The following is a 13,699-nucleotide window of genomic DNA, read 5'->3' as shown; positions in this document are numbered from 1 at the left end:
AATGCTAGGAGGCAGAATCAGGAAGCAGCATCTATGCCCTGTTTGCTGGTCCCCTAGGGAAACCGGCTGACATCCTGTGTCAAACAGGATGCTGGACTAGATAGACCATTAGTATGATCCAACAAAGGTCATCTTATGTTCTAAATTTTTTTCTGTAATACACCTCTACAGATGTTAAAATTCACCATCTTTACACAATGTTATATTTCCCCCAGCAGGTTCTCCATATTTTTCAGATTTTACAAGTGTCATTTATATGTTAGTAACTATTTAAATACTCGCTACTTTGATAAACTCACTACTTGATAAACCACCTTTTTTAAAGCTTAAAATATGCAGTTTGATCCTACTAGCTCTCCTCGAGAACAAGAAAGAGGAAGGACGACTTCACCTAATTCCCATCCTCAGTGCAGCTCCCCAACTTACAGTATATGCGTGAATCCATGATCCCCATCACAGCTGTGGGGGGCTTAAAGAAGCAGCTGGGGGAAAGGTGAACATAAAGAATGATCTGCTTCCATCAGCGGAAAGCTGGTAGAAACTAACCTATGGGCTCTAATTTCTTTAAAAGCTATGTGATGAAAGGTTGAACAATATATACATTTATTTCAGGAACCTTGTTTCCAGTGTGAATATTTATATATTTTTACAATGTAGATTAATATGCACAACATATTTTAAGAAAACAGGAATACAAAATGAAGGAAACTCCACTTGTCCCCTGTGCACTGAGAACATAGATGGATAATTCCACTTACATACAACAGGGGCTGGTTTATACTTCCCTGGCATTACAGGCATGGAGGCAACACTATTTATTACAGAACAATTCTAAAAATATCATTCACAAGATGATACTTAATAATATACTCTTTATTTTGGTCTCAAAAAGATGAGCACTCTTTTAAGACTTGTTACCTTATTAATAGAGTTTGGTGTCTGGGGAATCTCATCCTTCAGCATGGACAATGCATTTCCATCCATGTCTTTCCCTGAAACATAATAACACAAGAAAAATATGGAAATTGTGGAAAAACTGCAATTACTAAAAAAAAATAATCTTAGAAAAGTCTCTATTTCTATGACAAACAAGATTTTCTCATCCCAGCACAGAAGCAGGTTGGTAACTATAGGAATATGCAGTGATTTTAGGTAAACCAGCCATTTATCATGGAAGAGGATGTAAAGAACTGATCACATACATACATCATAGTTATAAAAACAATAGGTTATGCGGTTTCTATATATGATTTGGAACTTGGAATTTTTGCTACTTACTCCTTTAGCTTAAGGCTTAGTTCACCCAGGCAGGTCTATCACCTGACTTCTCTACTACAGATAACTAGCAGCTAAACATATGAACAGATCCCACTGCATGTTGTTGTACCAGAGGTATTGCAAACATATAGGAAAGATGCATGTATAGTATTGTATCTATGATGTTCCATTCACAAATCTAAGTTATTACTTGGTTTGCAGTTTATCAATTGACGGCCACACACATCTCTCATCCTACGGACACTTACTCTGGAGTAAGCCTCACCAAATTCTGTGGTATTTATTTCTGAGATCACATTAATTGGATTGGGTCACACATGTCTCCAATGCCATTTCCAACAAAAAGGAAGAAGGCTCCTGCTTCTCCCCATCACGTTCCTGGGCTGGGCTAAAAGCCAAAATTATATGTGACTGTCAGGGTGGGACAAACAGCCTTTCTAAACCACAAATATTAACATGCCACTTCGGGCGGCTCAGCCAAAGTAGGCAAATTTTGGTGGGGAAATCTGCTCACAATGTGGGAGTTAAAGGGGCGGTTGTCCGTCATAGCTTCACTGCAGTTCCTCAAAACATGTAAGTCTCTCTGCCTCTCTCAGTGATTGGTCTAGTATGCCTGGAATGAACAACAGTTCTGTCTCTCAAGGGGAAAGTCCAAATAGATATTTCTCAACTTGAAAGGCTTTTTTTGACCAAGATTTATAACCTCTGCCTTAAGACGAGACTTACAGCATTGTCAGTGGAGCTGCTGCAAAGCAAATATTAGAACTGGGGCCATCCTTGTCCTGTCATTCTTAAATATTACTTACATACTAAGCATCTGTACAACAGTGTTTACAAGGGTGGGTGATTACTGAACAAATTTTCTTCCTTTCTCAGTAAATTCATTTCACTGAAAGAGAACATATGGTCCAGACTGCCAATTAATTTTAATGGGAATCACAAGTCTAATGCACCGTTCACAAATATGCAAAGTTATCCCTCTGACAGCTAAAAAAATAACACCATCCCCCGCTTATTGATTTATGCCTTAAGGAACAAAGTGCTGCTATCTTAGGCTCCCCCCCCCCAGTTCTATCATGGCATTAGGAACACCAGGAATATTTTCCAGTTCTTTTTTCTTTTACTAATACCCTAATGCAAAACACATTTACTTGGCAGTAAGTCTCAATGATTTCAATAGGATTTACAACCAAGTATGTATGCACTAGACTACAGCCTAAACATCACTTAGTAGCATTAATCTAACAGCTTTGTATAGGCCTAAATTTTGATCCACAATCTCTTTAGGTTCACTGTTAATTATAGTAGCTTTTACATAAAATGGTTTTAACAGAGCTCCTATTTAAATGCTTCTCCAGTGGCCTCAAACCCCACTTCTTGCCACTTCAGGAGGGGGAAAGCTCCATTTAATACATAGACAAAAGGTCTCTGGATCCTAACTCTGAGGAATACTGTTACTACTTACAACAAGTCTTAAAAGGTTTGAGAAACAGAAACGTATATGTAACCCCCCCCCATACTACAACAAAATTATACTGCACTACAAGTATAAATAATATGCTTTAAAAAAGATAGGAAGAACACCTAAATTAACTTACTGAACTAGGAAAAGAGAGGTTGTCCTCAGAACCCAAATCTAATCCTATTTAAGAACTTCAAAAGACAGCTACTGGAACAACATGTCAGACCTCCTAGAGAACTGTAACTTCATCCCACTGGGCTTTCACCCATAAAGGACACCTGAATGAAACTTGTGATACTGAAACTTCAAGATGTTTATTCAAGTTACTGATGCCTCCTAGGCCTTATCCTGCACACTAAAAGTGTTGCCAGAGCCTGTTAAAAAAGCAGGTGGATCCTATCCTTCTCCCTTCTTCAGTTTACTTTGCTGCTAAGCAATAATCTTGGCAGGTGGAACATTAGCTACCTTAGATTGGCCATGGAGAAACACATTACTTTCACAAAAACAAATTACCTTTTCATGTTCTTTTAGGCGTAATATCCATAACAAACAACACTGTAGGGGGAGGAAAAGTGCAGCCTATAACGATGAATGAACTTATCAAATGGGTTTGTTCCTCCCTGCCAGTTATGTGCATTAGCCTGTAATCTGACACACATTCCTCTGGGAGTAAGCACAACACCACAGTGGGACTTTACATCTGAGCAAACACTCATGAAACCAAACTACAAAACACCTGGAGAACACGGAAATATTCAGGATCAGGTCTCAAAAAGGGGCACATCTGAGAGGTGCTCCTCCATATAGCTTCAGGCAAAGTGGCACTTGTTGAATTTCTGAGTATCATGCATTTATTAAAGGACCAAACCTATCAGGAAAAAATGAAGTTAGTTCTAGCTAATAACCATGCTAGAAAGATCAGAAGATACCTACTGTAGTAACCATGATTAGTTAGTTGGGTTTACATTTTTTTCTGACAAAACCTGGGTTCCTTTAATAGATGCATGATATGTAGAGATTCAACAGGTATCATTTTTGTTTCTTCTTTAAGGTAGGTTCCTTAATGTGGTAATATATACCCAGGGTTACCACCTGTTTGACTAGCTCATCTGCTATGTCTTTACAGTTACCTGACCCATTTGCCTTGTGTGCGTGTGCAGGTTCCTCAGATTGCTTTTAGGTGCTATTCAAAAAGTAATAACTCTAGAACAGGGGTCCCCAACATGGTACCCACCATCAAATATTTTTAGAAAAGTGGGTGGGGTGAGGTGGGGCTTTTGCCCAGCAGGGCTTCTGATTGGCAACTGGCTATCTGATTGGACGTGCAGTTTTTAAAAGTTGCTTTGGCAGCAGCTGCCACCATGGCACAAACATTTTCACTGCATGAATGAAGGTAAGCTATGTACATACAAGAACATACTTTTAAACAATATGTTCATGTTGAAAGGCATTTTGTTGAATAGAGCTTCTGCTGAAACTTTGAAGAGTTACTGTTAACATTATACATGATCATACTCCCTGACATTCTGTGGTTGGCTCTGCCTCCCTGTGTCTGAATTCCAAAGGTGCCTGCAGGATCAAAGAGGTTGGGAATCAACCCTTGCTCTGGATATCTCTGTTGAACTTGTCTGAAAAAGACGCCTCATTACTTAGCCCTACCTCTATCACACTTCCTCACTCTTGAAGCTTTTCCACTTTTGCATTTGGTTAAAACTAATGTTGAATAATCACCTTGGAACAACCAGAAACAAAAGACGGCAGTGCTCTCATGCCTTCATTAGTTGTAGAAAGAGGATTTTTTTAGTAGGTGAAGTTTTATTTTACCTCTTTGTGATAAACTGGAGCACGCCAATATTAAAGTTATTTAAATGTGTTATCTATTCCATCCAAACCTTTAGTGCCTGTAAGACAGGTAGAAATTCAACAGGAATTTGAATACTGGTAACCCAAAACTTATCCCATGAGCTCAGGACAAGCGTCTTATCTTTCTACAATTAGACATTAAATGGGAAAAGGGGAGATGGGAGGAGAGAAAAAGAACATTGTCCCTGAATGGCTCAGTTCCAATTACTTCTCATTTGCCGAATGCTGTGTTTCTCAAAGCTCAAGGAGAAGGCATCTACAGATGGCAAAGGTGGGAACCACTTAGGCTTCTATAGCTCTTTCCACATATGTGTGTATACATGGGTGTTTATACACATTTAAAAAACGACAACAACTTATGATCAGGGTTGTACTGGACCCTTAACTTACTGGAAAAGTTCCCAATGGACTGCTGCTGCTCTAGAGAGCCGCTGATAGCAAAGAGCAAATGACTCCACTTGCTCCAAGGATATTTTAACATCCTAATCTGCCCCTATTTTTTATCATGCCGATTATAGGAATGGAAGTCACTGAAAAACAATCTCAAGGTGAGAAATTCTACTGCTTGGAGCCTTGGACAACAACAACAACATCATTCGATTTATATACCGCCCTTCAGGATGACTTAACACCCACTCAGAACGATTTACAAAGTATGCCATTATTATCCCCACAAAATAACACCCTGTGAGGTGGGCAGGGCTGAGAGAGCTCTAGGGAACTGTGACTAGCCCAAGGTCACCCAGCTGGCTTCAAGTGGAGGAGTGGGGAATCAAACCCTGTTCTCCAGATTAGAGTCCCGTGCTCTTAACCGCTACACCAAACTGGCTCGATAGTCCACGAACCTCCTCCTTTTCCAGTAAATTGTGTCACACAACCCCTGACTTGTATCATGAATAACACTGGGAACAAATGTTTCAAAGTGCTGCAGAGCCACATACAGCATGGGAGCATGGTATGGGACAGAAAGCTAAAGCTGCTCCCCGCCCCCGCCCCAACATTCCACTTATGAGCTGAATCTGGTCCTGCCGCACTTGGAAACATTTTGTTTCCTGATGTCCCATGTGACACAAATCAGGCCACTTGACTCATGTCACGTTTCATATAGCTGAGCCCTACAATTCCCTTCCACCAAGTTTTCCTCCAATTGAAAAAGATTTTCTTCAAAAAAGAAAAAATAATTTTTATGTATCCGTCATTTTCTAATGGAGGAAATCTTTCTCTGTTGAAGGAAGACAGTGTAAGATAGTTATAGGAGGGCAGACAAATTGTGTTATGTGAGTGGAGGGATTACTGCAGTGCATTGCCAACTGCTCCTTTTTGCCTGCAGTGATCAAAGCTGGGGGAGGAGGATTGCAAAAGGAGTTTTTTAGATCCCAACCTATAAAAATACTATTGTATAGTAACATGAAGACCAAACTGAGTGAGAGGCATCCCTTCCTTAAAGTACAAACACCCTCACCCACCTGTTATATCTTGCAGAATGCATAGCATATTACGAAATCAAAGGGAACACTCACCTGGGCTGAGTGGGTAGATCTCATTATCAGCCCCAAAAAACAGGTTTCGGGTCAGCTTACGAGGGTCAATCTTCTGAGGAGTAGATGAGGCAGGGCAGAGTGAGAACCTGCGTCGAAGAAAATTCTCTTCCTTCATGGCATGAGCTGTGGGGGTTTTCTAAAAGGAAATAAGAGAAATATAACAATTTGCACCAATTAACAGGAAATATATATGTCACACCCAGATTTCCATTGCAGGATTGGATCTGACTGTAGTTTTTTTTTAAAAAAAATTAGATAGCTATAGCTAAACAATATTAGCATGAAGCTATATACTTCAGAGTTACAAAAAATAATTTTCAAATGTTTGTTTTTTAATTGAGCCAGGATAATATTCCTTATTTTAGAGTTGGGCTAGCTAAATGAAAATATAACATTTGATAAATATCTGGTATCTACATCAGGGCCACAAAGACTATATTTTGTTTCTACTGTTCCCATTCATGTAAGAAAAAAGGTGATGTTCTTCAGGTCTTATAAGATTATTTTTCTACTCCAGAAGCAAATCAGTTTCGTACACAATTTTTAGAACCGGATTTTTGAGCTTCACTGCCAAATTATCACAGAAAATAGGGGGAAATCCTGCCCTAGCATTATCTTGTGCATTCAGCAGCAATCTGAATTTCAGAAAGCATCAGGTAAATGATTAGGGATAATGGTTGTTGTGGGTTTTCCGGGCTGTATTGCCGTGGTCTTGGCATTGTAGTTCCTGACGTTTCGCCAGCAGCTGTGGCTGGCATCTTCAGTGTCTCTCAGACACTGAGAGATCTCTGTCTTTTGGTGCTACACCTCTGAAGATGCCAGCCACAGCTGCTGGCGAAACGTCAGGAACTACAATGCCAAGACCACGGCAATACAGCCCGGAAAACCCACAACAACCATCGTTCTCTGGCCGTGAAAGCCTTCGACAATACATCGATTAGGGATAAACTTTATCTTCTGCTGACGTCTGCGAATCAGGCTAAAGACACAGCTTTAGGCACTGGCTGGAACTCGATCTTCCTGGTCCACAAAACATAGTCAGGGATTCCCTGCCTTTCCAGGATCACCACCATGTGTCTTCTTCAGTATGTAAACAGGTGCCACAAATCAAGTTGCTTCAGTGATATTCCACCCATATAAATAATTCATTTCCTTAGAGGAGGTATTATCCATAGAATGTAGTTGGTAAAATCATAGAGTGTGTATACATATAACCAAGAATTATCAGGGATGTCTGGCCACATGCAAGACCTCAGATGATTCAGGTAGGGAAATCACAACACAACACTGACCCTAACATTTTTAGAATGCAGGATATCTTATGAAATGAAAATAGACATGTTTGACTGACCCATTTCCTCCAAAAATGGGAAATTGCCCCAGAGGCCTGTGCGTTGTCCCAGGGACCTCAGGAGTGAACTATGATTTCCTGCTGGGAAAGGCAAATGCAGGAGGCAGCAGAGTAGGACTCTCAAATGTGACAGTTGCCCCCTCTTCCACCAAGCCATTACAGTATTGTCAGGACATCTGGGGAAGCAGAGTGAAAGGGGGGAAAGGGTGGCATAAATCTTCTAATTAACAAATGAACCATTTGTGTCCTTGTGATCTGACCAGGTCATTGGGCCTGGTCAGTGTTAAACACTGCTGATACAGTCTTTAAAATACCCTTACCACAAACACCTATCTAAATAAGACTCTTTTCTTATTAAAAAAAAAGAAGCAAAGACAGCAATAAAAATGGATAGGGCTAATGCTAATAGGTTAGGATGCCTCTTTAAAAGAAGCCAACAGAGGAAAGGGAGGAGATTCGGGCAGGATTCTGTGTATGCTCAAACTAGTAAACAGGCCTACATAAGCAAGCTGTAGGGAACAGAGATGAGTTGCCTGCCAGGGATGTATTAAGAGAGAATTAATCACAAGAGCTTATGTCACTGCTGCAATGCTAGCATGTGATAAACAAGTGAGCTGCTCACAGAAATCACATATTTGAGGAGGAGATAATAAACATATACTATAAGCAAGAGCTTATCCTCACATGTTGAAATTCAGGAATCCAACAGCTACCTCTTCCCATGTTCTTGAATATTGACCTCTGAGATGTGGACGAAGTTTCTGTCCTTTAGGAGGATACATTTTTTTGCCCAGGCCTCTTAGCAACCCTAATAATTATCCTACTGTTAGTCAGGGTTGCCACCATCCCAGCGCTGTTTTTCCATTACTGTATTTTAAGGCATTTATATTTTGCTTTTCTGCATATTCTGCCATCTTCTGCAAGTGGATGAAGACGTTTGTTTCATTTGGCATACCCTCAGTGATCCCTCTCTCATGCCCAATATTTTAATTGTTTTAAATGTTTTAATTGTTTATATTTTAATTGTTTATATTTTAAGTTTTGTTTTAACTCTTTTATGATGTGTTTGGCTTAATTTTAATGGTTTTATAATGTGAGTTTAGTACGTATGTTTTAGTTTGTTAACTGCCTTGGTGGCCCTTAGAAGAGCAGAAGTGAAGAATACATTTTTAAAAAATAAATAAGATGTCAAGGTTTACCACAAATATAATTTAATTTTACAAGAGAATTAAATATTTTGAATAGCCAAAAACAGCTATTATAACAAACGATGGCCTGTACAAAGAAGTTCAAGTGGAACTCTCTTTACATGAAAGTCCATAACCCTGCCTGGGGTCACCCAACAAAGGGACCCAGTTTGATTTTACACCTCTTGAATTTGCTTTTCAAATTCACAGAGATTTTGCACACAAGGAACAGCAACATCTGCAAAATAATGTTTTGTATTCACATTCTCTTCTTTATCCCTTTTGACGATTTCCAAGATTTCTTTGTAACTTTCAATAATGCTGGGAAAGACCTATCCTGGAGATCTTGGAAAGGCCTTACCAGTAAGAGGAGATTGGACAACATGGAGCAAGCCTAGAGCTGCAAATTTCCAGCAATAGAATAAAGATTTAATTGCTTGGAGGGAGTGTTTATTATCATCAGTAAGGTCAATTCTCTGTTTCTGTGAATTAAGGGCAAATGTGTGTTGTAGGCTGTTTGCCTCTTGTACATTATTTTAATAGAGAAAGAAAAAAGACCAGGGAGGGGTGGGGGAGGGAAAGAAAAATGTTGAAAATTACTTTTACTTTTCCTCTTAGGCAGTATCCTAAGAGGAATAAGATCGATCATTTCATTACATGATTTTCATTACATGATTTCTTAGAACACAACTGGAAGGTTTGGAACATTCAAAAAGTGAAAACATAATGAGAACTAGTCATGTTCTTTAAAAGGAAAACAGGTCTTTTGACAATGGAAAATGCACTGCTAAGTTATCCTTTAAGGCTGCATTTTTTAAAAAAAAATCTTATCTATACTCAGGATATAAAACTGGAGAAACACCCATTTAATCACAAACAAAAAGGAGGATGTCCAAGAACATTTGCTCTGCCTAGAACCATCTCCCATTATAAATCTATCTTCTGGAGTGAAAATCTGGCAAGTAAGTGCACAGTCTTATAATAAGGGAAATCTATGAGAAAGAGAACTCATGCAGCATATAATTTTATAATCCTGGATGCAAAGATTATAAATTCCTATACAAGAAGCAACATATAAATCAGACTTTATCTAATGGGCTATTTCATAAAGTAGACTATTGCAAAACCTGAAATTTTTATGCCAAACTCTCCATATATAACCGATCTTCTAGTGTTGTAACCTGGATTTTCAAAACAACACTAGTGAACTAATGTTTGCCAAGTTTCCATTTAAAAAATAATAGATCATCCTATTGTGATGTAAACTCACTCTGGCTTGCCACTTAGAGCCAATTCTTGCATTGTTGAAATTATGTGGTTCCCATGTGATTCATACCATGTTGCTCTGCTAAGGGAAAGTTAAAGGAAATATACAAGAAGTGTAGGATTGTGGGAAGGCTGGAATCATGGAGAAGCAACACTCATCAGCATCCTGCCAATTGCCTAGAGAAAAAAAATGTCCTATGGTTGTTGGGGGTTTTCCGGGCTGTATTGCCGTGGTCTTGGCATTGTAGTTCCTGACGTTACAATACAAAAAATGTCCTGTCCCTTTACTACAGGCTTAATGGGACATTATTTATCTCCATACTATTAAAAGCTTCAGCTGCCCATTTTCACACATTAAGCCTCTGTTACAGAGACAGGACACTTTTCTTCAGGCCTGTTGGCAACTCTGATGGATGGGGAGAGTTCCTGCCACTTTCTGTCAATCACCAATCCCCTGTATTCCTGTTTGGAGTGTCTGCAAAGTAGATGACATCCAATCAGGTCCTATAGATGGTTGAAGGAGTCAAATGAGAGGTAGGAGTGACAGAAAAATCTGTTACATTATCAGCTCATCAGATTAGGTCTGCATCTCCAGTGTGTTAGGTTGGAGAGATCCTTTCTAAAAACCTGTATGTCTCAGAGCCTGGCTTTTGTATTAAAGCAGGCTAATTTCAACAAACAGTTAAAAAAGGAGACTGTGCTGTCTCTGAGTCTGGTTTTCAGGGGTGGCAGACTAAGTTACCGGCATTTCTAGAAGGAGCTCACACATACTGAGATTTTGCTAACATTGAGGAAAGTCCAAAGATTTACCTCAAGAATCAAAGTTTGACTGATAACTGCTTTCTGCACTCCTATCTTGTAAACTAAACATTATAACTGTGTGAGCCCTGCAAACGTTGTGTGTTATACTTGTATATACTTTGAAGCATCTCTATTGAACAACCTTATTCTATCCCAGAAAGTTAATAGAGGTTACTTTTTTTCCTGTCACTTACAACGCCAGGCATCATCTGGTATTACTGCTTTCAGAAGTCACTTAGGGCCTGTCCGACAGGTGGAGGTTGGGGCAGAGACAGACTATACTGGTCAAACTATACAATATGCTACCAGTTTTTAAATGACATAAAACCCTGACCACCAAAGCAACCATATGCAAATTTGACTCCACATTCTTATGTGACTGAGCGACATGGGATGAAACCATAGGGAAGCTATAACCACTCTGTTCTTGTAATGCAAGAACTGGGTCTCAACCCAAGTTTTCCCAAGCAAAAGAGGCTGATTTTATAAGATGTAGCTGGGAGTCTGATGATATGAATGTTCACTGGCTAAACCATGGCTGTCAACTGGTCTGAAAAAATGTATTGTCCCTTTAATGTGTACAAATAGACTGAAGTGGAGATGACTGAATATTTGAACCACAAACCCATTTGAAACCTTAGGAAAGGAGGAGACTAGAGTAGATTGTCCTGAGTGGGAAAAGTATATTGTAATATGTAATGGCTTAGAGCTATCTCAACATGTAGAAAGGAGAAAAGAAATGTGACTCATGCCATTTTCTTGGAAACATTTTATATTTATTATAAGTTTAGAATTTAGAGCCTAGGGAGTAAAAGGTCACAGAGCGTGGGCAATTAAGTAATGTTGCTCCTATATTACCAACTGTAAGAGCCTCACCCCCTCAGTCGAGCAGCAGTGAATTGAATGCTAGCTCAGCTATCAATATTGGTATTGATAGCTGTAACTCATGTATTGACCCATTCATTCATTCCATTTGTAATTAAATAAGGAAACTATTTTTTAAAGTGCAAAACTGCTTTGAGGGTTGGTAGAGCTTTTCCTGGTTACATCATAAGAAGATCCAGACCATCAACATTGTGTCCAGTGGGTTCAAACATGGAGAACATTTTTTGAAAGATTTCAGCCCTGGAAAGGAAAAGTATATTTGGACTGAATGAAGTGGGAGAACTTGCAGTCAAGCTCACTATTCTAAAGATGTTACATCGGTCTTCACACCAAGTTGCTGAAAAGAAAGCTAGTGAAATGTCTTGCTGTAGGAGACAAATGTAAACATTAACATGGGGGGATACATATCCAAATATTAACTGACAGCAATATCGCAGGAATTAACTCTGACTTTAGCATATTTTATTTTTACTTATAACATTCTGTTTGCTTTTATAACAATGTTCCACTCTCTCTTTTTGCCTAGTATTTTCTACATCAACATGTTTGCAGCTTAGCCTGAGAAGATTACTTCATATGTTTTCTGAGAAAATACTGAGAGAAAATTCATAAAAATTAGCTGGCTTTTACATTTGCTTTTTCCATTTCTGCTGACCTTTTAACATGCAAATTGATTGCTGAGCAGAAGGGTATTAATATTAACAAAGCCCATTCAATTTTCCATTTGCACCAAGGGACTCTTGTCTCAGATAGCAATTTTATTGGTTTCTCCTGTGAAACTTGCAGATACTATGTTTCAGTTGCATCTTTGGTTAGATAATGTATCTGCTTTAATTGCGCACCCCAGAAAAAACCTTCAGCTCACAGAATTCCTTTTGAAAATAGCATTCATGCTAATAAACTAGTTTACCTCTTCCACTTGATGCTTATTTCCCTCACACATCTTAAATCATGCTTTATTTGCTCCAAAAGAAACGAAAAGGTAAACATTGACTACCGAGCAGGCATTTCACCACATAAGGCTGCTCCTAAATACTGCCTTAGTCTTACATCATAAACTTAGAGAACTACATGGGGAGGGGCCATGAGGGGAAGGGGGGCATGGCTCAGTGGTACAGAATCTGCTTTGCATGAAGAAGATCCCAGGTTAAATCCCCAGTATCTCCAGTTGAAGGATCTGTCAGTAGGTGACATGAAAATCCACCACCTGAGAACTTGTAGAGCTGCTGCCAGTCTGAGTAGACAGCACTGACCTTGATGGGCCAATGGTCTGATTCAGTATAATGCAGCTTCATGTGTGCTCAGCATATGCAGTCTTCCGGTACTTTTGTGCATCTCACAGGGATAGCACTCACACATAGTTGGATATTGTACTGTTGATGCACTATAGCAGTCATTCCCAGTGGGTTTCCCTATGTGGACAAGACAATCCCATAGTAAACTGTTACTACAGTTCAATGATAGTGCAGTATCCAATGAAACTAGTATCAGGTGGGTAGCTGTGTTAGTCTGTAGTAGTAGAACAAATCCAGTAGCACTTTAAAAACCTACGTGAATTCTGTTATGCAGTTAAGTATAAATGCATCCAAGAAGATTTTAATGGAATCTCAAGACTAAAAAGTTTCTACAGTGCATTCTAACAATCACATGGATTTGATTTCTCAATGCAGATTAAGTATCTATTTTAGAGATGACAAGTTTAAGCTATCCAGATGTGTAGTACCATTTTAAGCATGTTGATTCAGATATATGTTTAATGGGCTGTGATGGGATTTATTCCTCAGTAGGTTAGGACTATAGACTTAAGAGTAGGTGCAAGAGGTTCACTTTCTACCCTATATTACTTGTTTTCTGTAGGTTTGTTACTTTATTGCTTATGCTGATGTTCATGTCTGTCATTATGCAATTCCATGTTTCGATAATGACAAGAGCCCAAGTGCTAGATACACATAAGCAAACACTGTGCATTGTAGCTGGAACACTTTCTCCTAATTAGCATTCAGACTAAAATGGCTTCAGCTGAGAGTAGGGCAGTTCAGAAGTGAACTTCCCTACAACTGCCATT

General features: G+C 39.1%; 1 protein-coding gene across 1 annotated transcript in view; it reads right to left on the bottom strand.

Annotated features, from left to right (window-relative positions):
- The window catches only part of OSBPL5 (oxysterol binding protein like 5), a 173,134-nt gene that overhangs the window by 79,253 nt on the left and 80,182 nt on the right, over positions 1–13,699 (bottom strand). Inside the window, exons 2-3 of the mRNA XM_054972130.1 lie at positions 6,124–6,280; positions 919–992 (exon numbers count right to left, since the gene is read on the bottom strand). Of these exons, the coding sequence (XP_054828105.1) occupies positions 919–992; positions 6,124–6,259 (210 nt within the window). The 5' untranslated portion in view covers positions 6,260–6,280. The remainder of the gene's footprint in view (positions 1–918; positions 993–6,123; positions 6,281–13,699) is intronic.

Source organism: Eublepharis macularius, chromosome 2 (assembly GCF_028583425.1).
Source record: "Eublepharis macularius isolate TG4126 chromosome 2, MPM_Emac_v1.0, whole genome shotgun sequence".
Taxonomy (NCBI): Eukaryota; Metazoa; Chordata; class Lepidosauria; order Squamata; family Eublepharidae; genus Eublepharis; species Eublepharis macularius.
The sequence above is the reverse complement of the archived record's forward strand: the minus strand, read 5'-3'. Positions and strand labels throughout refer to the sequence as shown.